The sequence below is a fragment of the Eutrigla gurnardus genome, assembly GCF_963514095.1.
Source record: "Eutrigla gurnardus genome assembly, chromosome: 18".
Taxonomy (NCBI): Eukaryota; Metazoa; Chordata; class Actinopteri; order Perciformes; family Triglidae; genus Eutrigla; species Eutrigla gurnardus.
In genome coordinates, this window is record NC_139929.1 from 13723966 (window position 1) to 13749678 (window position 25713).

General features: G+C 46.5%; 1 protein-coding gene across 6 annotated transcripts in view; it reads right to left on the reverse strand.

The window, feature by feature from the left end:
* The window catches only part of LOC311029107 (partitioning defective 3 homolog), a 316803-nt gene that overhangs the window by 94450 nt on the left and 196640 nt on the right, over positions 1-25713 (reverse strand). For 4 of the 6 annotated variants that reach the window (XM_084034041.1, XM_084034046.1, XM_084034045.1 and 1 more), the window contains 4 exons: positions 22618-22804; positions 10297-10451; positions 7741-7779; positions 2755-2988 (listed from right to left, as the gene is read on the reverse strand). In XM_084034041.1, the coding sequence (XP_083890167.1) occupies positions 2755-2988; positions 7741-7779; positions 10297-10451; positions 22618-22804 (615 nt within the window). The remainder of the gene's footprint in view (positions 1-2754; positions 2989-7740; positions 7780-10296; positions 10452-22617; positions 22805-25713) is intronic. The other 2 variants (XM_084034043.1, XM_084034044.1) reach the window with 1 other exon arrangement.

The following is a 25713-nucleotide window of genomic DNA, read 5'->3' on the forward strand; positions in this document are numbered from 1 at the left end:
CGTGGAGCAACAAACAGTAACAACACTTCTTTTTTTCAACGCTTACAAAGCATCACTTCTTTCATCAGACGAACGATGAAAAGAAAAGCTGTGTCCCACAAGGTATGGCAGCTTTGAACAAAACACACTGAATTCAAGCGCCTCATTACTGCGGAATATATTTACATTGTACACGCTTTGAGAATTCAGTTGAACATATTTTCACTTAGCTGAGAGACTGGAGTTTTCTTATATGTGTACATTTCACAAAGCTCACAGGAGAACGGCCTTTCCCCCGCTTTTCTGTCCAATTCCATACAAAAATAATGGAAACTGTAATGACTGTCATATGAATGTGGTTCTTAATTTACGTCTCAACTCATTTCAACCCAGACATCAAATTGAAACCAAACTCCTTAGATGAGGTAGGGTTGATTAAACTCAAAGTTTCCATCACATCTAATCAGAACTGATGTGCAAAATGTAATTAATCTGTCAGTAATTATACATTTAAATAATCTTGAAAATGGCTCCCAGGGATCTTAATTGCAAATGTGTTGCACACCGCAGTCGGCAGAGCTCCCGTCTCTGCTGCATCTCCGGCTCGGAGGCGTGAGGTAGATGTCCTTCAGATTGTAATTTATTACAGTCCTGCGTGTCATCGTCGAAGTTCGGCCTTTGATGGAGGAGAGAAAAGCGCTTATCGCGAGAGAAAGACGAGGCAGGGAGCGGTGATGGATTTCAGGTGTATGGAATGAGACAGACTGGATTCACATTTCAAGGAACAGGTGAGTTTGTTTTCTCCTGTGATCTGCGGAGTTATCAGCTCTTTCTTGAAGCTGCCATCTCGGAGGATATGGCTGAAATGGAATCTCAACACGGGGCGCCGTGCATCAGGAACAGAGCGCCAACCAGCACCTTAAAATCTGCTCAATTATGCAGCGTTCATGCAGCCCCTCCCTTCCGTTTCTCCATCTCCACACATTTAGGAGCAGGTTCAGCGTATCAGTTTGATCAACCCAATCTGTTGCCTGCTTATCATTCACTTAAGAGCAACCGCAGCTGTGAGCTGTATCTGCCTATTTAAATGACTGAGATTAGCGGGAGTGCTAATGTCGCTACTGCTTAATAATGGCAAGCTGCAGATAACACACTAAACATTGTAATCCAGATGGTCCCATGTGGGCTTGCGGGTGTGGATGCACAGGAACGTGTCTTTGTTTGTGTCTGTTTAATGAGTGGAAATGGTCAACATGACGTCACCTATTTGATTGTGGACTGAGGTTTTAGTACAACCTGGAAAAATAAGATTAAAAACGAATATATAGTCATTTAAATGCAATTTTGCCATCTTCAATTTCATTTGACTGTCAAATAAAGCAAGACTGGAAGCCATCTCGTACTATAAAAAAAAAAAAAAAACGTAGAAGAGACTCCGTACATCAAAGTGTGAGGCCGTTCACATTTAATGCAACAGAATAGAAAAAGACTTGGCCGACAAAATGACAGCAGAATGAAACATTTAAGGTGGCCTGTCAGCAAAGGTTGTGACAGACAAATAAAATTGACAGTCTTATTCCAAAGCATAAAAGAAACATTTTTGCTCAGCAGAGCAGATTTCCTCAAACGATGCAACACAAAGTAACACAAGGGGAAGTGCATTTTCTTCCCAGCAGGATATCTTGTGGGGACACATTTTCTTTAGGTGATGCCACATTCTTATTTTATGTAAATAAAAGTCCGGGAGCAGATGAAGGCAGCGGCTTATCTGTCAACTTTGACTATTAACCTCGGTGACGAGCACGGGCTGGCTGCTTTTATCTAAATTGAAAAACAGAGTTATTTGAATATCATGGGGGAGAATGCAATATACCACGGCAGAGGAAATCGCTTGCTTTCCCCATTTTTCTTTGCCGAGATAAGACTGTATTTAGCGACTTGCCGACAGAGCTTATGAGAACAAAGCGTTTCAGGCAAATAATTCCCTCTTTTTCAAATGTCCCTGCAGCTCTTTTAATGGAATCCTTTAATGGTGAATGGAAATTTATATCTGGTGATTACTCTTGTGGCGTTGCAGCGTTATTACCTGTCACCAAACGTAAGACGGCTGTCTCCCGATCCCCAAAGCATGTCTTTTTGTCATCAAACACCAAGTAGGGATGGATATATTCACTCAAACGGAAAGTGGGATGTCTTTCCTTCCTAATGTCTTCCAGTGGTTTAGAAGTAAAGCAGTTCTGTTTTAATACCGGTCAGGTACGCGGGTAAAACAAATCCTGACAAAGTTGGACCAAAACCAACTGGCACAGACGTGTATTTCATTTATAATCAACGTGGATGCCATTCCGTGTTATTGAGATATTTATGGGTAAAATAAACAGTAGTATTTGGGGAGAATGTTTTCCTCGCGTGCACTCAATGCTCTTTAAGAGTATGTAGGCTCCTGGGAAAACATGCTGCCACTGTCTCTGACAGTTCCACTCAACATGAACTATGTGAATATTAATGTGTGTAACCTAGACGCTTATTACTGATGTGCTTTATGACGCACGCATGCACACAAACACGCACACATCTAAAGGGGATCCTTGATAGTTAACTTCGGGGGTAAATTCTGCCGTTGGGGAAGCATTATTGAGTTGGCCTATATTACACTGAGTGATTTTGTCTCTAATAATCTCCTGATATCCTCTATTGGGATAATGACACACATTATTGTGGATAAACAGTCTCGAAAAACCCCTGAACATGAATGACTGATGTCTCAACACTCACGCGTCTCCATGCTGTTCTCTTCTTCTGCTGCCGCGACGCCCGGCTTCTCGTACGATTTGTCGATCGCCGCTCGGAAGCTCTCATTGCAGCCGCGGCCCCTGGCGATCCGCGAGCTGGGCCTTTTAACGTTGATCTCGCCGTTCAGCGTCGCCCCGGCAACAGCTGTCTGAAGGCTTTCGAGGGAGCTGGACTTTTTCAGGCCCAGCGAGGCTCCGACCTCCTGCTCGGAGGAACCTGTGGGAAGAGGAAGTAAAGCGGCAATGAGGCCAGCGGACTAACAACGCGTGACTCTAACTCCCACACCGAGGCGACCCAAAACCATCGTCTCGGAGCTCGCCGCGTGTCGATTAATCATCCGCGTGTTGCTAGTTTCATACGGGACGATGTTATGCGACATACTTGGCAGGCCGAGAGAAGGTGTGAGCAATTAACATGGGAAACAAACGATGCCATTGCCTGGCCAATGAAGTGTGTGAAATGAGAACTGAGTATTATATCTTCCGCGAGACATTTCCCTGTTGAGAATTATAATTCAACCTTTGTCCCCGTGTCTGCACAGTTAAATTACGTGGCTGAAACATAATGCATATAAATGGGCCCGATATCAAAGGCGGCAATGCACCGCAGCGCCAGAGCGATCATAGTGTTATACTAAACTATTATAAGTTTCCCAAATGTTTAGGAGGAGTGTAAACCTGTTTCCATAGGTGGTCCTCTCATTGCTCTCTCGCTTTCTAAACAGCTCTGAGAGGCTCAGTACAACAAAAGAAAGGGATGGCGTTTAGACTAAGCAACTCTGAGTCCATTCATTCCCATCATTCTCTTGCATCCAGCAGCACATCTGAGCACAAACAATATCTGACAGCTGCAATCTGTTGCTCTATTTCTAAGGACGCAGGTAAGAGCACACCAGCTCTGTTATCGGCCTTGTGTTGATTAGCCTGGTCTCTCAACACATCGCCATCGTATCTGCTGCACATTGCAACACAACACAAGCTTTGGTTTGAGCGCGGACATATCTGGACCTTTAATTTGTTAATTAACATGTAAATTGTACACATGATACAAACGAAGGGCTGCTCTGGCCTCGGGGGAAACACACAAGATGCTGATGGATGAACAGCTATGTGGAAAGCAAAGTGGATGTTGAACAGTCAACCTCTTCAACACTGTTTCCAGACCCCGGACAGCCGTAATTATTTCCCCGATGCTTGCCGGGGGTTTTATTTAGGGTATGTAAGTGGAGCGCGACTCGGGTATTGGTATTTCATTTTGTCGGGGAGCGTCCGTCGGTTCCCCGGAGCTCTTACCTCAGCCGCCCGTTGGTAAACAAGCAGACCGGTTGATTTTCTGTCCCCTTTATTCTGCCTCCATGCGGCAAACGTAACCAGATGGATTTCTGAATATGTGCAGGTGGGGCCTTGTTGGAGGAACCTATCAGTAATAATGGATAAACTGCTGATTCAATTACTTCAGCAGCCTCCCGGACTCTCTGAGGACACGGCACATGTCTTTGGAGCTCGGACAGAGCAGCATTGTGTCTTTACGGCTCCCCGTAGACCATACAGACCCTCCGCATGCAGAGAGTACGTGCCGCTGTTTCCTCCGTGGTGTAAATAAACGCCATACAGCTCTTCCTGTTGGGATTCAGAGGCCTTGTCTTTACCCTCACTGAACACACACGCAGACATATGTTTGCATGTACATGGGACTCCTCAATAGGCAGAATAACACACACCCATGACATGTAAGCTAGCATCAACACGATCCTGGACATGTTTAAAGCGGCCTAAATGAGGCGTGACCCACTGCTGCTGGGTGATCACAGTGGATCTTTAGATGCAGGCTTGCACAGCTAAACACAGATTAGGCAAAGAAAACAAAGCCCAGTCATTAAAAGGAACAACTTGTGACCGTTGTTTCTGGAGTACCTTCCTCTGAAATACACTTATTTTAGAGTCAGGAAGAGAAAACACACACGACGGCTGTGAAAGCAGGTTAGGAATGAGATTAAGGAAGACGAGGGTAAACTAGCAGCACTGTGCAGAAATGCATATAAGCTGCTACTGTTATCATAATTGTCCCAGTGGCAGCTTGTCTCTTGTGTTGGCTCAACCCCTCTGCTCTTCTCTTCTTCATCCCTTAACCAAGCAAACCTGCAGCAGCTCACTAGTGATTAGCCTGCTATCTGAGCCTCACAGTGCAAACACACGGCACCTAGACGGCGACTTGCAGAGGACGAATGTTGGGAAAAGGCGAGGATTGATTTCTCATTTCAATCATCGCGTCATTTTCAGGAAAATTAAAGTTGTTAATGTGACGTTCAGGATCTTTAGGGTCACGAGGGCATCCCTCTTTCTGCTACGTTTGCTACCAATGCACCCTTACTGGGATTGTGAGTGCTTCTCTATCATCCATGTCAGCTATAGATCTGGTGTCAAAGAAGTCAGATAGGCTAAAAGGTCAGCTGTTAGCCTTCGGTGTTGGGTTTCCAGACTGCTAAATGCACCGTTATGTCTTGAACGTACCGCCTCCCCTTCCTTTTCGTCAATGTTAATAAAAGTGCCAAATCCCAAGACAACATGGACTAAACCCTAAAAGAACCATTCCCAATAAACGAAAACCAATCCGATAATGCTGCATCCCATTTAGTGGGAAGAGCTCATATGCGTGCCTTCAGGCCGCGTTGGACAATAAAATCTAACTTTACTGTGTGCTACAAATATCTACGGGGTTCAAAGCTCCCCGGCTGCAGGAACAGAAGATTCATTTTACTGCTCAGCTCCTCAGAGGAGGTGGCCCATTTCTGATTACTATGACAAATTGTAATGCCAGGAAAGCATGGACAGCCTCACAAGTAAAAATCATATAATTAATTTGTTCAGAAGGAGTAATCTCATCATGCGAAGGACAAGGGAGGACAGTCTACAGAAATAAACACATTTTGAAAGAAACGTACAGCGTACCGGGGAAACGCTGGGATTTTTCATACTTATAAAACTCAATCAACCCAGTGCAGTTTTTGGATGTTTATGCATGAAGCCTGCCAACAGCGGACACGCAGAAGCCAGGGTGCATGTTTGACACAATGGGATTGCAAGTTAGAGCCGCACAGGATGCAACAGTTCAAGGGAACACAAATGACATCTGCTGTAATCGGAAACAGGGAATTATCCTCCCACTCGGTATTCCGCGCCATGATCCCCTCCGCCATTGTTTCTAGTCGGTGTGGTGAATGGCTGAGAAGCAGGGAGACAAAGAGAACTGGAGAGCGAGGCAGAGAGAGGGAGTTTGCCCATAGACCCCGGCTGCCTCGAACCTGCCTTTGTTTTCATCAGAAGCAGTCCCGGCTCTCCTGGGAGAGTTTGACGGACAGCTCTCTGTATGCCAGTCTATTATGTGATTCCTATCACACAACAGGAGCCTCGGCGCTCGGCTCCTCATCTCCCTCTTATTCAGAGGGATGAAAATACATATTCCCCCATTGCATACAGACACAAGTTTGTCACTCCCCACACGTCTGGAGGACAAATGAAAATCATCAAAATGAAATGCATACACACACACAAAAAAAAAAAAGATAATCAAACCAACCAACCAAATAGGTGAGAAAGTGCACCTGGAGTTTTGTTGCGGCCAACGTGCTGTGTTCCTTAGCCAGATTAAGGGCAAGGACAGTTAATTGGAGGAGATCCATTGCCACTAAACGTTAAAGGGGAGGTATGGCAAACTCCATGAATAAATCAGCAGTCGTTATTACAGGAACAGGAGCCCATAGTATAATTAGAGCAGCTAAAACTATGCTCCCCAGCCATTATTCACCACAGGCCCTTGCATGTAAAGATCTGTGTACAGACAGGGGCTCCCATTACACATAATTTATTCAGAGAGCCGGGGCTTTAAACAGGGCGGTAAAAGGGTAATTATGTTAAAAATAGCCTCCAAGGTGGTCGTGGGAAGGCCATGTCCAGGTATCCCAGTGGAAGTGAGGCGTCCCCGGGTCGACCGGGCTCCTATTTCTCTGCCAGTTGTGGCTCATTAGCCCGACAGAGGACGTCCTCTGTACGCTGCGTCACACAGGACTCATCATCGCCCGGACGGGTTGATATCTCAATCAAGGTTGCTGGACGCTCAACTATGATTATGCACTTTTATCAACCCAATAACATTAGATTTCTTATCCTGCTCATCTCTCTTACCGAGGCCACCTACTTGCTCATCTCAGCTACGCTATTAATATGCAGAAGCTGGCAACTCCCATGACAAACCTGGCAACCTACTGGATCAGCATCTGCTGGATAAAACCATTTCAGACCTTTCAGTGACGAGGCTTTATTAGTCTTAATATTAATGTTTAGCAACATGTTGTCATATTTCTGCCTACATGTCAACTCACATACCTGATATGGTATGATTAACCATGTACACACCTGGTAAAAGCCATGTTATTTTCCAATTTGTTCCCTCACTGACCCAGAAATCAGCTCATTCTGCGCTAACTTCACGGACTGAATGCACTTTAACACACTCCAGCCACCACTCAGAAACAGGCTCCTCTATGATGGATCCATTGCAGCGCACTAAAGAGGCCAACTGGCAATGAATGTGTCTATTGCAAATGCCACTCCATTGCCTGGCTGCCTCCAGCCCCACACAAACTCCTGCAGTAACCAGTGTTTTCTTCAAATCATTTGCACTGCAGAACGAGCACAATGGCACAGGTTCCCACATCACTTGCCAAGTCTATTCAACGGCGTGCGACTCCCTCTCGGCAATATGAAAAAATAAACTCTTTTGATCGCGCTGCAATTACCTCAAACAACTCGCCCCTCCATATGGATCACATAGCCAGTAATAGTTGGTTTTGAGCTGGTTATGGAGAAAGTGTGGTTTCCTGTCTCTATTATTGACCCGCGGAGCCAGCTGTCGCGTGGTCCGTTGTAATAATGGTGACGGTATTGAGCTGGTCCGGGCACGGTTGCTTACCTCCATCGGTTCTTGTGCTGCGGTTAATCTCATCAGCTACTGTTAAAGAGCATAAACAAGCAGGAGGGGTTAGTACCATCTGTTCCACGGTATCGAGCACATGCAAAGCAGAAGGAGACAGAAGCAGAAAGTGCACTGTAGTTTGACAATAGTGATGTAAGTAGAGCAGATATTACACTCCATGCAAGGGCCTGTCAATCACGAGGCTCACAAGGCAAAGTGGCTGGGATGTGCTAATGTATTGCTGCCAGCCACGGCACCTCACGTCTCTCACGTCCCCCTTTTCTTCCCTCACTCAATCTCGTTCCCAATCTAAATGGGATTGAACCGCGGGGTGTCTGACCAGTTTAGCCTATTTCAACAACGATGGGCTTCAAAGTCGTGAAATCCATCTGCTGATGTGATTTGCGAACACCTGGAAGACGATTAAAAGCGGGGACAAAAAGATCTAGCGACAGAATAAAGCGGGAGTCGGTAGGGGATACCTAACGTCTGAAGACCAACGTCAATGTGCGACAGTGTGCTAATAAAAAAAAAAAAAAGGCTTGAGGTTAAATAACAGCATAATGTTCTCTGGCTCAATTATTTTCAATTCATACATTACCCATATGCCACTTTTCATTGTGTGGCTTTGATGTAATAATTACATTAAAATAATCAACATATTGTGGCAGTTTCACATAAAGGGAACGTATGCGTCATCAGATGTTCACCGCATCACAGTATGCTTTCATTCTGACACCAGAGCCGGCGTTCCACGTATTGACAAAAACATTTCTCCTCCGGGGAACTCTTGTCAGTTACCAGAGTTATATCAGGAACAAGTTAGTTATTTCCCTGCACCCTCTGAACGCCGTGTTATTCCCGCTGATGGATTATGATTTTATATCGGCAAAAATTTCTGTCAGCAGGATATTTCACAAACTCAATTGGGCTCCGCGAGTAGTGGAGGGGAATGTGATTTTGAATTACATCTAATAACGCACACGCTGATCTGAAGTCTAAGACATAATAGAACAATAACAGAGATTTGCAAAATGTCAATAATGCTGGTTATCTCGAGAGTGAGGCATCGCCTTGTGAGCGGATGAACTGTTAAAAAAAATGCTGTTTATCTAAAACTAATCAAATTCGCAAAGAAATGCTGATGCCACTTTAGAACAATTAGGAAGCTTTTTTGATTAAACTGGTTGATAAAATGTGCATTTGCAATGATGAGAACACCATCGTGGAGCCATCTCAGCTTCCTGTCCATTCTACTCACTTCCCGTGCTCGGTTATATCCAATTATAGTTTTATTTGACACTAAGGACATAATGGAAAATATACTCAACTAATTGCTCAGTGAAACCTATCCAATGTCTAACTATCGTCTTTCTCCTCAGCAGCACTCTTGTCTCTTGTCTTGTCTGACTTTGTAGAAAAGTTGAGGGTGGACGGTGTCGGGCTGATACAGGCGAGGTGGACCTGGAGTCAAACTCCTCCAGGTCTCTGGGCTCCACGTGGGACACTTAGCTGGTATCCTCCTGCTTCAGCCTCCGTTGGAGAGTCTTTGGACTTCCATCTTTTTCTGTGTTTGAGGGTGTGCATATGTGTGTGTGTGTGTATGCACTGTCTTCTCATCATTAGACAGTCACTTAAGAGGCCATTGTGCTCTTCTTTCCTGTGTTTTACACATGCTCCACTGGACACGGGGCCACTGGAGATGGAGGCCAAAACAGGAGATGTGGTGTGTGTGTGTGTGTGTGTGTGTTCCTGTCTCACTGGAAATGGTGAGAAACATTGGATGCTTGAGGGGTCACAGGTTTCAGGGAGACCTCGTCCAATAGCAAGTTGGGGTGTCCTTGTTCACCATGGAGTTGTGAAACAATCCTACATGTTTTACTGGAACAAACCCACAGTCGAGGCAGATGTACTTGATTCCCCAGAACTGTGACCAAGAGCTCTCTGGTGTAAAGGTTCACCACTTTCTGACTCTGCTCTGACCGAGTGTACTTGTCACACTTGCTCACGCATTTCAGGTGCGTTTACTTTGGATTTCCCCTCCAAATAAAGTGGTTTGGATCATCTGGTTTAACTATTTCCTCGCCTACAATCTGTTTATTGTCAGACTTTGTTGTAGTGATAGCATGGTCACAGGTCTCAAAGTTGTTGTAACCAATAAATAATGATTGATATATTTAATTGTAATACACTGTAAATTGTGTTTTACAGATGACGTTCAACATTTTGGTAAATACGCTAATTTTCCTGAGGGTTAGATAAGACGTGTGAACCCCCTTTAGGCTGATTTATAACTATGGAGCTACCGCCAGCAGCCGGCTAACGTAGCTTTGCACAAAGGCTAGAATGGGTTGGTCAAAGGTTAAACAAACCGTGAACCAGCACTTCTTAAGATCACTAAGTATCGTGTTGTAGTTTCTTTGTTTAATCTGTAAAAAATGCTATTTTACAACTATTTCTTTGTCATTTATTAAGAAAGTAAAATGTGGAACGTTTCCTTTAAAAACACTGTGGACTCCATGCGTGTGAAAAGTGTACAAGGCGTAGGCTTACCTAGATCCATGCTCTTGGACTTGCGCGTCTTAACGATCTCCAGCTCAGCAGCGTTTTCATATTGCTTGATGCGTTTCTCGGACATACTCTGGCGGCCGAAGCCCTCTCTCTGGAAGGAGCCGTCGGGGTCGGCGTCTGCGTCTGGGCTGAGCGAGCTACAGTTCACGGGGAAGAAGGCGAGTATTATAATGCTGCAGGAGACGTGGCACATGCAGGGTCACTCCAAAAACATACACTTTAATCAGATCCAGCTAATCCAATTAAAGGTATATTTTGAAATCATATTTCTAGGGGCCCCCTTTTATAATAAGACTGGGAGATAAAAATCGACCTAATTAATATTCATACATCCCCAAACCTAAGCCCAAAAGACGCCTTCACTATCAGACAATGACCATCGACATTCAATACACACACACACACACACACACACACACACACACACACACACACACACACACACACACACACACCGTCAGTTTCAATCCTTCATTTCAATGACTAGTCTAATCAAGGACACCGCTGCTGGGTGGGAAATAGGACATGTTGCAATTGGGTAGAAGAGGCCTGGCTTAGATGTGTGATATCCCAGTGAGGTGAGGGTGCTGTAGGCCCACCACCCGCAGGAGGGTTCAGAAGGGGCCGGTGCGGTGGGATTTGGGTGGCTGTCCTGGGCGGGTGCCCCGGCGACCCAATCCCCGGACGGTGACTCTAGCCATGGGGACATGGAATGTCACCTCACTGGGGGGTAAAGAGCCTGAGCTAGTGCGGGAGGTAGAGCGCTACCGGCTACAGGTAGTCGGGCTCACCTCCACGCACAGTCTGGGCTCTGGAACCCAACTCCTTGAGAGAGGCTGGACTCTCTTCTACTCTGGAGTTGCCCGCGGTGAAAGGCGCCGAGCTGGTGTGGGCTTGCTCATAGCCCCCCAGCTCAGCCGCCATGTGTTGGAGTTTTCCCCGGTGAACGAGAGGGTCGTTTCCCTGCGCCTTCGGGTCGGGGATAGGTCTCTCACTGTTGTTTCGGCCTATGGGCCAAACAGCAGTGCAGAGTACCCGGCCTTCTTGGAGTCCTTGGGAGGGGTACTTGAGAGTGCTCCAACCGGGGACTCCATTGTTTTACTGGGGGACTTCAACGCTCACGTGGGCAACGACAGTGTTACCTGGAGGGGCGTGATTGGGAGGAACGGCCTCCCCGATCAGAACCCGAGTGGGGTTCTGTTATTGGACTTCTGTGCTGGTCACGGTTTGTCCATAACGAACACCATGTTCAAACATAAGGGTGTCCATCAGTGCACATGGCACCAGGACACCCTAGGCCGGAGGTCAATGATCGACTTCGTGGTTGTGTCATCTGACCTCCGGCCGTATGTTTTGGACACTCGGGTGAAGAGAGGGGCTGAGCTGTCAACTGATCACCACCTGGTGGTGAGTTGGATCCGCTGGCAGGGGAGGAAGCTGGACAGACTTGGCAGACCTAAACGCGTTGTGAGGGTCTGCTGGGAACGTCTGGTGGAACCCTCTGTCAGGGAGGTCTTCAACTCCCACCTCCGGGAGAGCTATGACCAGATCCCGAGGGAGGCTGGGGACATTGAGTCCGAATGGACCTTGTTCTCTGCTTCCATTGTTGACGCGGCTGTTCGAAGCTGTGGCCGTAAGGTCTCCGGTGCCTGTCGTGGTGGCAATCCCCGAACCCGGTGGTGGACACCGGAAGTAAGGGATGCTGTCAAGCTGAAGAAGGAGTCCTACCGAACCTGGTTGGCTCGGGGGACTCCCGAGGCAGCTGACGGGTACCGGCAGGCCAAGCGTGCTGCAGCACGGGCGGTCGCTGAAGCAAAAGTTCGGGTCTGGGAAGAGTTCGGGGAGGCCATGGAGGAGGACTATCGGTCGGCCTCGAGGAAATTCTGGCAAACCATCCGGCGCCTCAGGAAGGGGAAGCAGCCCTCCACCAACACTGTTTACGGTGGAGGTGGGGAGCTGCTGACTTCGACTGGGGATATCGTCGGGCGGTGGAAGGAATACTTCGAGGATCTCCTCAACCCCACTGACACGTCTCCCATTGGGGAAGCAGAGGCTGGAGACTCAGAGGTTCATCCACCCATCACACGGGCTGAAGTCACCGAGGTAGTTAAGAAGCTCCCCGGTGGCAAGGCACCGGGGGTGGATGAGATCCACCCTGAGTACCTCAAGTCTCTGGATGTTGTGGGGCTGTCTTGGTTGACACGTCTCTGCAACATCGCGTGGCAGTCGGGGACAGTGCCTCTGGACTGGCAGACCGGGGTGGTGGTCCCTCTATTCAAAAAGGGGGACCGGAGGGTGTGTTCCAACTATCGGGGGATCACACTTCTCAGCCTCCCCGGGAAAGTCTATTCCAGGGTGCTGGAGAGGAGAATTAGGCCGATAGTCGAACCTCGGATTCAGGAGGAACAATGCGGTTTTCGTCCTGGCCGTGGAACACTGGACCAGCTCTATACCCTCCGCAGGCTGCTCGAGGGTTCATGGGAGTTTGCCCAACCAGTCCACATGTGTTTTGTGGACTTGGAGAAGGCATTCGACCGTGTCCCTCGTGGCATTCTGTGGGAGGTACTTCGGGAGTACGGGGTCGGGGGCCCTCTGCTAAGGGCTGTTCGGTCCCTGTATGACCGGAGTAGGAGCTTGGTTCGCATTGCCGGCAGTAAGTCAGACCTGTTCCAGGTGCATGTTGGACTCCGGCAGGGCTGCCCTTTGTCACCGGTCCTGTTCATTATTTTTATGGACAGGATTTCTAGGCGCAGCCGTGGGCCGGAGGGGATCTGGTTCGGGAGCCACTGGATTTCATCCCTGCTTTTTGCGGACGATGTGGTCTTGTTGGCTCCTTCGAGCCAGGACCTCCAGCATGTCCTGGGGCGGTTTGCAGCCGAGTGTGAAGCAGCCGGGATGAGGATTAGCACCTCCAAATCTGAGGCCATGGTTCTCGACCGGAAAAAGGTGGCTTGCTCCCTCCAGGTCGGGGGGGAGTTCCTGCCTCAAGTGGAGGAGTTTAAGTATCTTGGGGTCTTGTTCACGAGTGAGGGAAGGATTGAACGCGAGATTGACAGGCGGATCGGTGCAGCGGCTGCAGTAATGCGGTCGCTGTATCGGTCCGTCGTGGTAAAGAGAGAGCTAAGCCGAAAGGCGAAGCTCTCGGTTTACCGGTCAATCTACGTTCCTACCCTCACCTATGGTCATGAACTTTGGGTCATGACCGAAAGAATAAGATCCCGGATACAAGCGGCCGAAATGAGCTTCCTCCGCAGGGTGGCGGGGCGCTCCCTTAGAGATAGGGTGAGGAGCTCCGTCACACGGGGGGAGCTCGGAGTAGAGCCGCTGCTCCTCCACATCGAGAGGAGCCAGTTGAGGTGGCTCGGGCATCTGTATCGGATGCCCCCTGGACGCCTCCCTCGGGAGGTGTTCCAGGCATGCCCCACCGGGAGGAGACCCCGAGGAAGACCCAGGACACGCTGGAGTGACTATGTCACCCGGCTGGCCTGGGAACGCCTTGGGGTCCTCCCGGAGGAGCTAGGGGAAGTGTCCGGGGAGAGGGAAGTCTGGGCGTCCCTGCTCAGGCAGCTGCCCCCGCGACCCGGTAGCGGATAAGCGGAAGAAAATGGATGGATGGATGGATGGTGAGGGTGCTCTGGGGTCATGGACACTCAATAACCCCCCTCCTCCTCCGTGTCTGGAGCAGAGGCAGACCCCGGCCCACCATAGAGCGCTCCCTTTGAGATCCTGTATCTCTGTCTGGATCTTAATTGAAAATCGGAGGGGAGTGCGGAAAGGAGGTCGGGAGAGGGGGGGGACACTGGAATTTGCATGCAGAAGAGTACATTTACAATTAAGGTAAGGACATCTTGCCATTTGAGGGGAGAGGGAGGGGAGGAGACGTGTCACTGATGGAGTCTAATAAATGTGATATGCATGAGAGGACACTGTCACTATTCCCTTTGTTCTGTTGATGATCATACATTATAATAATTTACAAGTGTTTGTTTTTTCACCTCTAGACATCCTTTAGTCGACGGAAATGACTGCATTTTACATCAGCCATGTGATCAGATCACCTGCTGTGACTGAGAATGAGTCAGAAGTTATACAGCGAAGTACTACGGAGGGAAATGTTTTTGAGGATGTTCCTTCAAGAATCCTTCAATATTTGCAATATCACTTAACAGCACCTGCCGACCTGCTGGCACTAGTTTGCATGTAAACAACTCTTATTTGGGTTGTCAACCCCGTTTCACAAAAGAGCCGCTTCACGCGTCACCGAGGGGCCGCCGTCAACATGTCACTTTGCTGTCGACCATACCTGACAATCCCAACTAAGATCAGACCGCCTCCCAGGACCGACTCCAGCTGACACAGGAAGAGAGGGAGGTGGAGCAGGAAGAGAGGAATGACAGCACAGATGTATTATTCATTTATTCATCATCCCGCGCTATTCTCCTCTCATCATTCCAAGACCGCAAAGAAAAAAAACATCCTGCCCTCTCTTTTTCTGTCTCCGCAAATGTCATCTGTCGGAGCGTGACTGAGACGGTGCAGGAGAGAAAGGACGTATTTCCAGACTGAATTTAGATTTCCGTTCACTCTTGCCAGTATTGAGTTTGGGGGGGGAACACCATCAAACATAGACAAAGACATAGACATAGTGAGAGGCCAGTGGTGGGCTAATGCACAGCACTGTCAGACAGACAGGTAGTTGGCGAGTAGGTCGCCATATGAAAGAATCAGAATCCAGCTTCTCTGAGCAACTGCAGGCATTAAGAGTGAAGCTGCTGCTCACTTTAACTCTGCCTCTGCTTTACTTTGGTTCACGCAGAGCAAATGACTAAATGTCCAGGTTGAAGGTCCAGGGCAACCCGAGGAGAGGTAGAGAAGAAGGTCCCTGCGGCGGGAATTATTTAGAGGTGGCGGTGACCCTCGACACCACTGGTGCCCCCCACTTTTTAACATGCGTCCCATTATAGCGAGTTTTACCTGCGAGGCTGCCTACCCTTGTTCCAGGTCACGCTGAATTCATACATGAATACATATGGATAGGAATTGGATTAAATATACCACTATTCATTAAAAGCACAATACAAGCCAGGGAATAAGTGTGCTATTTAATGTACTAACAGTATTAATCTTCTAGTCTACTTAAAGATTCACAGCTACGGCAGTCCATTAAAAGAAATACGGCACTCAATTACCGATCTCGTATTCACTTTCTACTGGCTATTCATTCCCCCATAAGGAATGCTCATTGTAATGAGATACGACTTTGAAAGGCTCTTTGCTCTGATCCAGATGATTCCTCAGCTACTGGTGGAGAGAAAAGCCAACTGAAAGGACCATAACTGGTGGAGTCTATGAGGGTATACACATTGGAAGCTGTATTGGTTAGGCGGGAATCAGAAATAGCGTGACCATGTGACTGCCTCCCAGACAAGTTAAGTAATCACCAGAGTGGCACAGTTTCTTCCCGAGACCATCGGTCCCGTCCACGCCGCTGGCCTGTCTTTAACAGTGGGCTCAATCCATTTGGATAATACATTGCCTCTTCTCTCCATCTTTAAGCACTGTTTAAAAGCAATTTTGAGCCATTTCGAGCAGATGCTCCCCCCGTTCAAAGTCCTCCCATCATCTAAAATTAACTAGCGCTGAGGATTGCTCACAGGCAAATCCACAGCTTTAACTTGCATTTCACATCAACTCGTTCCTGGCTCCGTATCCCCTCGCAGGAAGTGGAATGTGTCAAACTGCACATCGGCCTTGTTGCTAAGTGGTGTGTGCTAAAAGCCGTCTGTGCTCACACTTTACCCTCGTGACTTTTTTCTTTACTTCTTTTTCCCAACCCTTCTTAGCCTCATTTAAAAATGACCCCAAAGAGGTAAGTCTCAAAGTGTCCTACTTCTTAGAAAAGTGCAGCTCGGTTCGATCGACCAGGCGGGGGGGTCGTGTGCATTAGCTTCAACGCCTCAGAGAGGGGGCGAGAGGTGGAGAGCACTGCCCGGCAAGGTGCTTCTAAAATAGTCCTTCTGAGGTTTGGAGGAGGCCGATTCAGCTGACCGCATGGACGCATAGCTGGGCCAGGGAGCTCAGAGCTGCCTTCAATCATTGAGTAGCCCTGCATGAGAAGTCCATGCAGAGGTCTGTCCTGCTGGCACCAACACACACCAGACAGTAGGGAGGACTTCTACGCTGCAGAGGATACAAAACTGAACAGAGAGCTTTTTCTTCCGTCTTTCTTTCTCTGTAAAAAAAGTCTGTCTCGGATAACCACTTTCACTCACGTAATTGCGCCTATAAAACATTTGACTTAAGCCTGGGTATGAAGGCCGTAAAAATCAAACGACTCCATCGGTGCCACGCAGAGGAGCAGCTGCACCTGTGATTTGCTGTAATCTCCTTTTAATTGTGATGAAGTTGCAGAGAGGAGCCACGGAGAGGGAGAGAACAAGATCAATTAAGACCTCTTTGTCCGTCGGCTGACTCCCGCGTACACCTCCTCATTCATTCAGCGTCCGGCGTGCGGATGCTTTAATTGAGTTTTTTGCTGCGCTCGCTCCTCCGGTCTGCCGAACGGGAGCGCGGCTGACGAGGACCGGGCGGAGGGCATATTTTTTGTTGGCGTGTGCGGGGTTACTTCTGCATCACTCACGCTGAGATTCGCCGACAACCCCTGACACATTCAGGCACCGTAGGGCACGCCAACACACGGCACACGTCACGGGAAGCCATAGATAAACACGCTGAAGGTGAGCGAAGGAATAAAAGCATGTATGACATGCTGGTAACAATGATGTGCCACTGAGATGTGGTAAATATTCATGAAGCTCCTGGAGACCATTAGCATTTAAGGAAAAACAATGCCTGCAATTTATATGTGTGTGTGTGTGTGTGTGTGTGTGTGTGTGTACAAACTGGTGGTCAAGTCAACTTGTGAGATTAGTCAAATAGTGTGTATGTGCATGCATCATAGGGCTGTTTGCATTTATATGTAGTTATGCTAATAGCTTGATGGGAGAAACACATGTGCTTAATAGAGCACTTGTGATTCTTCGTTACGTTACTGCTGATGGAGACTATTAGGGAGTCAGCTGAAGTAGGCAGCGTGCCTGCGATGTTAGTTTGGAACTTTGTTTGTTCGCATCCACGCGGACCTTTTCCACTTTATATGTTAATTTGTGAAATTGTTTACCAGCCAATGTGTATCTTAACACTCGCGAGACCGCGTCTGTGCAGCAGCACGCGTGGATGAGTTAGTATGTTTGTCTTTTTGCATCTCTGCCGGGTGACAGACAGTGTCGGGGCTGTCTGGGAAATGATGTTTCCACCTGTGACACACTCTAGTTCTCTCTCTCTCTCCCTCTCTGTCTCTCTCTCTGTCTCTCTCTCTCGCTGTCCACTTCTCTTCCCCCTCACCTTGATAAGAATTGACAAATATCCTCCACCCTGTCAGCGACATCCAGATTGTGGTCCAAGCCGTGGGGACGGCAGCAGTCTGGTTATATCCAGGATGTGACAGCGCCCCTAGTGGCGCAAGTGCCGAAAGTGACTTTTCCTTTTTTGAAGAGGCTACTTTCCTTCTACCAGAGCCATGAAGACATTCTGAATGGGTTTACAGCATAGGGACTATTATAGGGGTCAGAGAGAGAGAGAGAGAGAGAGAGAGAGAGAGAGAGAGAGAGAGAGAGAGAGAGAGAGAGAGAGAGAGAGAGAGAGAGAGAGAATGACATGCGGGATTGGAAACTGGGACTACACTCGGCTACCAAGGCGCTCCAAGTTGTAACTTTTAATTCCAGAAATCTAAAAAATGATCTGTATTCAGCGTTAAACCCATGATTTAATCATTGCTTCACTTACAACCCGAAGACTGAAAACCCAGACACTTTGAATAGATAATAGTCATACAATGAAATCAATCAATCAAACAAACAAATAACGTTTAATTAAAAAATATGTTGTATTATTCATATCACAAAGGCACAGGGCCTTTCTGATTTTAAGCACACACACGTATCATTTCCTCCTGTTATATCCTCAATTATAAGAAGCATCCTGTTTATGCTGTTGTGATATTATTTCTATCCAAGTTTCAGCTTCATCCACTACATCTGCAAGTTGTTTCTTAACATTAATGCACACGTGCACGTAACCAGGGCGGCCCCCGACTGGAACACATTTCTTCCTCCTCTGAGACTGACATTCTCGGAACAATGAAAACACTTTTTTTATCCTATCATACTACAATAACATTTACAAAACCACCGCTAAAACATGCTGCACTGTATAGCAATTATGTGGGAAAACTGCAAACTTCTGTTCACACAGTAATGTCTAATTACTCCAGCTTAACAGTCTTGCATTAAGTTATGTTAAACTGCAATTACAGGAAACAGGGTTTATAAAGTGCCATACAAAGGCACTAATGTGGCCGCATGTTGCATTTTAACGGATTAAGTGTTGCATTTTTGTTTTATTACAGTGGTAATAAATGTGGTGCATCATGCTTGTCTTCACCAGTACAGTTGGACTTGATTTATTGTGCATCTAAGCAGCTAAATGAACAGAGACAGTATGAGGAAGCAGAGAGGTTCTGTTGTTGGGAGGAGACACGTTCTCAGCCTCTCAAAGAGCCTCGTCTTCAGACTAAAGTTTCTTTGCTTCAGCACTTTAGTGCAAACTTCACCGGAGTAAAAGGACTTTGTTTTTGGATATGACACTGCTAGGAAATACTTCTAAAGGCTTCTCTTTTTGCTTCTGAAGGACACAGTTGAAGGTACCTGAGGATGAGATAAACTACCAAGGGGGTGTTTTGATGAAAGGTAACTATCCATCCAGGCGTGGGTGAAGGTGCTCTAAAGTGTCTCGGCGCTTTAGAACGTGGGCTTAATGCAGCTAGTAGGAAAGCTGGAACTAATATCTCCTCATCCCTGAACGCCTCTAGATGATATGATCTCTGATATGATATTCAACACTCATTTCTGAGATCTGGATTTTCATCTGATTGTAACAGAAATAATAAAATAAAGTCTAGAATTTAAAGCTAACCTTGCCAAAAGAAAAAGCCACGGGCTCGGACCCCAGATAGTTGGAGCCGTGCAACTCCACTTTATTAACTCCTGGGATGAGAACCAGGTGGAAACCTGAAACTCATCTCAGAAGAATCTGCTTGTATTAGGAGCTGCCATGATGATACAGTAAATTGTGTTTCTGACACTGTTCCACATTCCACTCCTGAGAGAAAAAAACCTTTCATCTTCTTAGTTGTAGAGATTGCGCCGCAAAGCCGCCGTATCAACCGCTGTGTGTTATCTGTTCTACTGTAAATCATTCAGACGTGGTTCTTCCTGTTTGGCTTTGGGTCCAAACTAATGAAGGAAGAGGCAGACACCGCAGAGGGAATTAATGTGACGGGTCAGGACCCAACGCTCAAATAAACTTACAAAGTAATAACTTACCGTCTTTATTTATCCAGTGGAAGCTGACAGGAGACACATGCTGGTTCCCATCACCTCCCTGCATCACCATCACAGGCATTTTAACCTCCACACATCCTGGACTCTGAAACCACAGTCTTCTACCTCCAACTTCTATTCTCTTTCACTACGCTCAGTACGACCACCACCCAGCTGGGTTCATAGCACCACTAATAAAACAGTCTGTAATACAGCAGCAACAAATATTTGCACATTACCATTTTAACAGAGATCTAAAAGCATGGGGCTGTAATATTTATAGCCTAGTTTTATGATCTTACAAGCCCATAAAGCTGATGTGGTACAACAATGGTTCATAACGACACGGCAGCTACAGACACGCAGCCGTCCTTTCAGAGAATGCATAATAGGCGCACATCTCCACGCAGAAACCATGAACTAACAAGGACTGTGGACAGAACACACACCCATTACATGGCTAGTGATGTCACAGGGGGGGTGGGGGGGAAGTAGGTCAATTTATGTGTCTCGTGTGAGATGGGATTCCTGCCTCCAAAACAACCATTTATCTTGGAGGCCTACGCGTTAACACATTAACACACGGGCTATCATTCACCGCGAGAGGAGGCAGCAGAGGGAAAATATTATGGAGGGTGAGATAAGAACGTACATTTACGAAAATCTACAGCAGAGGTGAGTAGATTATAAGAGAATAGGGGTTCTTTAATTGATTTTTGTTTACATTAGACGTGATTTACCTCATAATAACCACTACCAGATGCAAAAATGACCTTTTCATTACCCCCGCATTAATAACGTAAAGTAAGTCAGGATTAAATTAATTTTACAAGCCAACTGGCTCGCTAATCGCTGTTAAAACATAGTCACGAGGGCCACTTGTACTGCAGCAAAGGGAATACATTAATAAAGAGAAATAAAAGAATAGAGAGGGAGAGAGGGGCAATTTGAGTTTTGTTAAATTCCACTGAGTGAAAAAAAAGGACAAGAAGAGAAAGAGCCTGAATGACAATGATATTACAAGACATCCAGCCACTTTTGTGCTTTGTGTATGCACTGTTAGGTCTATAGCTGTGGCCTTGGCAAGGCGCCTCCCATGAGGATGGAACGCTGCATAATACTGGAGGCCAGAGGTGAGACTTTCACAGCTCCGCACAATACATATTCAATATGGAGCGTGGCTGCACTGTTGCAAGAGCTTAATTAAAAAGTAACAGTTCCAATACATTGGAGTCTGGCTGACCCACATCCCCCTGCTGGCTGATGTTAACGCTGTGTGTGTGTGTGTGTGTGTGTGTGTGTGTGTGTGTGTGTGTGTGTGTGTGTGTGTGTGTGTGTGTGTGTGTGTGTGTGTGTGTGTGGGATGTTGGGGGCACTAGAAAAGGAAAATGAGAAACACTAAAAATCACTCAGAAAGAGGATACACACTCGGTGCATTTAAGCAGCTGTTTGAGTGAAAGAGAGAGAGAGAGTGTGTGTGTGTGTGTGTGCAACTTGGAGGACATGAATTATTCACAATAACCTCAGGCAGTGGTATATAGCACACGTCTGCCGTGTGTGCACACGTCATGCATGTGTATTTCTGTGAGTGTGTGTGCACGCGTGGAATGCAAGTGTGCACGTGTGAGGGGCGTGCGAGGAAGTTTGAGCGCGGTGCAGCCATATGCTGTGGACCTAATCCACTAAGACAAACCTCTGACATCACATGAACAACAGGCATGCTGAGCAAATCTACTCATTCATAATAAATGAGGGAGAGAGAGGGAGAGAGAGAGAGAGAGAGAGAGAGAGAGAGGAGAGAGAGAGAGAGAGAGAGAGAGAGAGAGAGAGAGAGAGACTCCAGGGAACAAGAAATAAAAATACAAATAAATAAAGAAATAAATGGCCCAGCACCTCTATTAATGGCAGCCAGCATTTCACCTTGAAAAAGAAAAAAGAAAGCCGGTGCTACAACCAGCCAATCATAGGAAATAATACCATATTTATAAAAAACTTTAAATTGAAAATCAAGTCTAGTCAATCACAAGCTACGTTTAGTAAAACATGAGGACATGATTTGAGGCCTTGTCTTCATGTTTCCTGTACCTGTACACTGCAATCACACAGGAAACACCCTGAGTCATTTCAGAGGGAATGATTATTGCCTTTATGGAGAACAGCGATAACTTCCTGCTCTCGAACGCAGCCTTTAAAATTCCATGGAAACGGAAGTGAGAGCGTGTTGAGCAGCCGTGCTGTGACACATTTCCCAGTGAAAGTGCATGTGAGTGGTGCACAGTTACCACAGGGATTTGAATCAAATCATTCACATTTGAGTGTACGGTTAAAAAGTGGGCGGGGTTAGAATGCAGCACGATACACACACACACACAGTATAGTACACATCCACACCGTACATAACTGCATATTTATTCAAAAGTTACCAACGATTTTGGGATTCAAAATTCAGCCCTAATGAAAAATATCATTACCTCCCCATAACAACCCTCGGATATGATATGAAAATGTGATTTCCTGGTTCGCTAAGGCAAATGGTCACACCATGTAGTAAATGTAGGCAAAAACTGAAAATGCATTCATATACATTCCTGTAAAATTGCGTATTTGTATGATTTTTCACCAATGCTCTGTAGAAAATGAAATCAAGAGATCTGACTGAAGCAGGAGGCCTCGCACACACACACACAGACACACACACACACACACACACACACACACACACACAGTAATCTAACCTAAACCTCCGGTAACTGGAAATACATACAACATCCAGCTCTCTCCCTCATAGGGCCTGTCTGAAGTCCATCAAGTTATAAATAATTCAGCGGACTACACCGCAAAGTAAAAACAACCCACTGCTCACCATTCATTCTGACCGGGCAGCTCGTGGATCCAGGGCAGCGGGTTCTCTCCCACGAAGCCCATGTCGTCGTGGGAACTGGAGGAGGATTGGTCGGAGAGATGGGCAGGGAGCAGGGGCGGCCTATCGTCTTCGATCATCACCACGTCGTCCTGCGGCATGTTCACAGTCGGGGAGAGCTGGTAGTTTCCTGAGGGGGAGAGAAGAGAGTTTAGTCTCTTCACAATTATACAACACAACGTGGCATCAATGCTCATATCTGTTTTTTAAATTAGTGGTGCCTGATAACATCTGTGGCTAAATCAGAGGGAATGTGCCTGCATGCTGAGGCAAAGCACGGACACACACTCCTCCACAGATACGTTTGTGTAAACATGGTTTTATCTGACTTTAGTAATTACCAGGATAATAATGTACACAAAGATAACTTTGGCCCAGATAATTTTGTTATGGAATTCTCATATCGGAGCATGCCTGAAGGACACATTTTTCTAAAAGGAAAAATAACAGCGCTTATGAGGTTCAATTTTGCAATGGATGCAGCTTAACCGTGGTGGGCTCATTAACACTCATGGAAGGGGACAAAAATGGACAGCACAGACCCATATGTGTTATCAGAATCCAGTCTCTCCATATATATATATATATATATATATATATATATATATATAGTTATTCTCTAGTCCCTTCATTCAGTCCCACACAAAAGTCGTAGTAGTTTTCTTTCTCCAAGGACAAATAGGAGAAGAGCTCCCCTGATCTGTATTCTGTCCTGCCTGACCCTCCCTGCTGAGGACTCCTTTGAATCCTTTGCTGCTCCTCGGGAGTCAAAGTCGATGGGGAATGCGCCGTCATGGCTGGCACTCAGCTCCAAGGGCAGGAGAAGGGTTGTACGACGCCAAAGAAAGTGGCATTAGAGCACAGATGTGGAAGAGTCCCGCTGCACGTTCATCAGTGCGTGACTTATGTAGAGAGTTCAGACTTTAACCACACACACCTGCTTGCTATTAAACATAGGTTTACAGAAATGCTGGACCTCCTGTGGCCTTTGCTTTTGTTTCCATTATCGGAGAGCTGTTTTTGCAAATTAAATAGCTTGGGAACAATTGAGTGTAATCACTAACAGCAGACAACAATATTTACCCTGGCAGAATCCCAACATGAATCTGAGAGGCATTTCATTTCACCCGTGCCAGACGAATGATTAATGCTTATTGTGGAAGTAAATCTGTGCACCAATCAACGTGGCAATGAGGTGTTTAGTTCTTTGTGGAGTAAAAAAATAGAAGAAAAACAAAGATAGAAAAAAAAAAAAGATAGGAACGGGAGGGAACCAAACCCCATCCCATAAAGAGCACTGAAGTCAAACAACAAACAGGAACTCAAGCAGAGAATGTCTATATTCTAGGTTATTTATCATGCGTCAGTGTTATCAGAGGCAGGTGATAAAAGAGATTTATTATACCTTTATGGGAATGCATGTTCCATACAAAAGCATTTAAACGCAATGATACCCTGGATGCGTTTATTTTAATTGCCTTGTTGTTGTATTATCTCATAAGCCTGATGATGATTGTATGAAGTTGCTTCATACCATGACTAGAAAACGTACCCCTGTACACTGACTTCTGCATCTAGTAATTGATTCTTGTGGAGGCATCATTCCTTCGTCTGTGGACGGCTCATCTGAACCAGCTACGACGGCACTGTCCAGGTGAAATGAAGGCCATTTCTCACTTTGGTAGCTTGACAGAGAACCATGGGTAATTGAATTCACCCTCTACTGTAAATCAGCAGGACTGGAGCAATGACAGTGACAAACTCCAGGAAGTCGGTTAGACTAAGCTGGGCAAGTCACTGTCCTGGCAGGTGGGGCCGAGTCGAGTTCAATTAAAGCTGGGTATCAATATTCATCTTTGATCATGAATTATTTTCTTTATATCATTATTTGTCACGTGGAATTAATTAAATACAAAAACAGGTTTGACCTCCAGTTCAGGAGGCTTTTACTATTGCAGCCTAGGATCAGTACTATGTATGTTTGTATATCAATAATGTCTGCTTGGTCCATACTATATATCTATATTCTCTTATCCTGATGGTGCAGGCTTGTCCTCAGAGTTCTTGCACAACTCCTTCTCAAACTCTCTTCCTCCCCTCCTTTGTCATCAGCGTCTCCGCTTCACAGTCAGTTTAGCAGAAGTGCGGCATGTCAATAAGAGATGCCCGGCGGTTGTGTGTCCACAGGGGCCATCCTTACACCAGCCTTCACTTTCCCTCAGCTGTAGAGTGGAGTTACCTCTCGCTTGCATCAGCAGCACTGAGTTTTCACTACTCTAGCCACCTGGCAAGGACATGATATAACTTAGAGGAGCTGTTTGCTTAAAGGTAGCGCTGTAAAAGCTTTGGGGTGTATTTCAAGAACAGAACGCACGGACTTAACATCCCTTTGCATTTCCCAACATCTCATTTTCACCTCACACTCCCTCATGTCAGCAAGCCACTTTGGCCGACGGGGGACACAGGTTTTAATTAGAAACTCCTCTCCCAGCTTAATGAAATATCTCCAGTCAGGACCTCTTGACACAAGCGGACAGCTTTGCAGACGAAGAGCCGTTAAAGTCATTTCGCTTCCCCTCTAAAGGACACACGCGCTCACACAATGAGCGGCCGCTGGACAGGTATAGTCGGGGCCACGCCGATGATTTGAAAGGTGAAAATAATTAGAGAAACTGCAGCACTTTGTGTTCTGCATCTGTCAGCATAATAAGCATAAAGGGTAACCAGCCGCCACCAATCCTTCCAATGGAGCACACTTAAGCAGATTTGTGCCAAAAAAAAAAAAGGAAATAACTTGACACAAACATAACAGTATGTGTCTGTGTTACATGGCTGTTTGGTTCACTGAGTGACGAGGACAAGAAGCACAAGGCAGAGTGTGGACAAATCTGGGGAGGAAGAAGACTGTTCCAATGGTGTTTTGGTGCAGCGAGGTGCTCACTCACTGTTTTAACACCGTAGTCTTTTACCAGCTCCTCACAGTGGGAGGGGGGGCAGGTGACAGTAACAGCAGGGCTTCCTTTTCACCAGCTCAATGTG